The 3,044-nt window shown below is 29.7% G+C and overlaps 1 protein-coding gene across 1 annotated transcript in view; it reads right to left on the bottom strand.

The window, feature by feature from the left end:
• The window catches only part of LOC106476323 (plexin domain-containing protein 2-like), a gene marked incomplete at its 5' end in the record, with an annotated part of 18,219 nt that overhangs the window by 11,579 nt on the left and 3,596 nt on the right, over positions 1–3,044 (bottom strand). Inside the window, 2 exons of the mRNA XM_013936984.2 lie at positions 1,921–1,985; positions 2,246–2,293. Of these exons, the coding sequence (XP_013792438.2) occupies positions 1,921–1,985; positions 2,246–2,293 (113 nt within the window). The remainder of the gene's footprint in view (positions 1–1,920; positions 1,986–2,245; positions 2,294–3,044) is intronic.

Raw genomic sequence — 3,044 nt, 5'->3', positions numbered from 1 at the left:
GTATTTTGTAAAGTTGTATGTTTTGTTTAAATGATCTATGTAGTGTTTCCTATATGTATTTTGTAAAGTTGTATGTTTTGTTTAAATGTTCTGTGTTGTGTTTTCTATGTGTATTTTGTAAAGTTGTATGTTTTGTTTAAATGTTCTATGTGTATTTTGTAAAGTTGTATGCTTTGTTTAAATGATCTATGTAGTGTTTCCTATATGTATTTTATAAAGTTGTATTTTTTGGGTAAATGTTCTGTGTTGTGTTCCCTATATGTATTTTGTAAAGTTGTATTTTGTGTAAAAGTTCTATGTCAATTTAAAACACTATTTGGAGATCTTCGTGTTTTAGTTCTACAGAGATCAGACCCGAGAGAGAATGAAAACATAACCTATAGAACAGTAGAACGATGCTCATAATAACAAACGTTTGACATGTGTATGCATCTTAACAAACATTTAGTTATTGAACATTTTGGAATAAACATATGCCATCTTCTGCAAGCTATATTGAAAAAGGTAAATTATTAGGTACAAAAATTTATAAAGTTTAAACATTTTAATAAAAATTTTTAAAATACAGAATAAAAGGATGAACATTAATAAACAATGACTATCCCTTGCATTTTATTCAAGTCCTAACACTCAACTTCCTTTCTCACAAATTTGAACCCCCAAAGAAACCATACACTAAGACCGCTAGTTCCTTTTTTAGGCAAGTAAAGTTTCAAAGTGAAGTCACAAATATTAAAAATAATTAAAACATTTTATCCACAAGTTCAACTACAAATGATATTTAAATCATCTTTCAAAACACAAAATATATTCAGACCTAAAGACCTCTTACTACTCCTATGCGTTCTAGGATCGAGTATAAATACACATGTGGTGGCTGTAATGTAACTTACATTGGAAAACTATAAACCAATTACACTTGTAATCATGTAGGAGTATCAAGCAGAACTGGTAACAACTACCAAATCCACCAGACTCCACAATTAACACACATAGTGAAAACCAATCTTGATTATGAATTTCATCTCATCTGGATCATCCAAAATTACACTTTTAATTAAAGAAAATTTATTTAACTCTCAACTTTAAATAATAACACTACCATTAAGTCTATTTGGAATAATTTATATAATAATTATTTTTTATTGGTTATTTGTTTGTGTTTTAATTTATTTCATCCTTTTATTCTGTATTTTAGTTAGATTTTATAAAATGTTTAAACTTTATAAAATTTTGTACCTAATAATGTATCTTGTTCAACATAGCTTGCTGGAGATGGAATACGTATATTCCGAAACGTTCGAGAATTCAATGTTCGTTATGATACAGAAACGGATCACGTTTGTTGTTGCTGCCGTCGTTCTACTGTTCATCATTAAACTTTGATTCCTTCAACCTACAGAAGTATCAACTGTAATCCAGTCTGTGTGAGTAAACATGCTCTAGTTTCTTATGTTTTATTATAGAAATAGACTTTTTTTATTTCATCACACTTAACCAGTCTCCTTATTCCACATAAACAAAGAATCTCAGTCAAATTATTAAATATGGTATTCTACATATTTGCTGGTCATTGGTTTATCAGATACTTCTAGGGAAATCAGTTCACATGTAAATACCACATGTAAATATCACATGTAAATATCACATGTAAATACCATATGTAAATACCACATGTAAATACCACATGTAAATACCACATGTAAATATTACATGTAAATACCACATGTAAATATCACATGTAAATACCACATGTCAAAAAGACATAATATTTATAAAACAGTACTATTACAAGTTCTGCTGAATTTTTACTATCCTTTCTATGTCATTAACTGGATCATTAAAAGGTAAACATAAACTGTTACAAGTTGCATAGAAATACTCTTTCACAGAAAATAAATAAGACTAAATCTAAGTTACCTTTTTATATACAAAGATGATGTCTCCATTCTTAAACAGGGAGACTTGAAATGTAAATGTGTCAGCTGATAAGAAAAAGAAGTATAATATTGTTATTTTGATAAACAATGTCTACTATGTGAATAATTAAATTTTTCTTTACATTACTTTTCTCAAATATAGAACTTTATGTTGAATAAATACCATTATATATTATACTTTGTCTGTTTCACATTTAGCAAAAAGAAACAGAATACTGAATGTGTATCGAAGGTTCACTGGCTGAGCAAACACAAAATATGGGGATTAATCTAATTCAAAATTAGTAAACAGAAAAAGACATTACTCTCATTTCGTAAGGCCACTTCATCCCACTGAACAACAAATATCGTACCTGGAAAAAACAACAAGAATTTACTGCAAATCAAAAAGAAATGATTGTATGCACACAAAGAAACCAAAAGTAAACATAGAGAATCTCCTAGTAGTGTCTTTACTTGACAGTCTTCTAGTAGTGTCTTAACTTGATAGTCTCCAAGTAATGTCTTTACTTGACAATCTCCAAGTAATGTCTTAACTTGACAGTCTCCAAGTATGTCTTTAGTTGACAATCTCCAAGTATGTCTTTAGTTGACAATCTCCAAATAATGTCTTTACTTGACAATCTCCAAGTAATGTCTTTACTTGACAATCTCCAAGTAACGTCTTTACTTGACAATCTCCAAATAACGTCTTTACTTGACAATCTCCAAATACTGTCTTTACTTGACAATCTCCAAGTAACGTCTTTACTTGACAATCTCCAAGTAACGTCTTAACTTGACAATCTCCAAATAATGTCTTTACTTGACAATCTCCAAGTAACGTCTTTACTTGACAATCTCCAAGTAACGTCTTAACTTGACAATCTCCAAGTAACGTCTTTACTTGACAATCTCCAAGTAATGTCTTTACTTGACAATCTCCTAGTAGTATCTTTACTTGACAATCTCCAAATAACGTCTTTACTTGACAATCTCCAAATAACGTCTTTACTTGACAATCTCCAAGTAACGTCTTTACTTGACAATCTCCAAGTAATGTCTTTACTTGACAATCTCCAAGTAACGTCTTTACTTGACAATCTCCAAGTAGCGTCTTTACTT

Source organism: Limulus polyphemus, unplaced genomic scaffold, assembly GCF_000517525.1.
Source record: "Limulus polyphemus unplaced genomic scaffold, Limulus_polyphemus-2.1.2 Scaffold10292, whole genome shotgun sequence".
Classification (NCBI taxonomy): Eukaryota; Metazoa; Arthropoda; class Merostomata; order Xiphosura; family Limulidae; genus Limulus; species Limulus polyphemus.
Note: the sequence above shows the minus strand (reverse complement) of the source record. Positions and strands in the feature narration are given on the sequence as shown.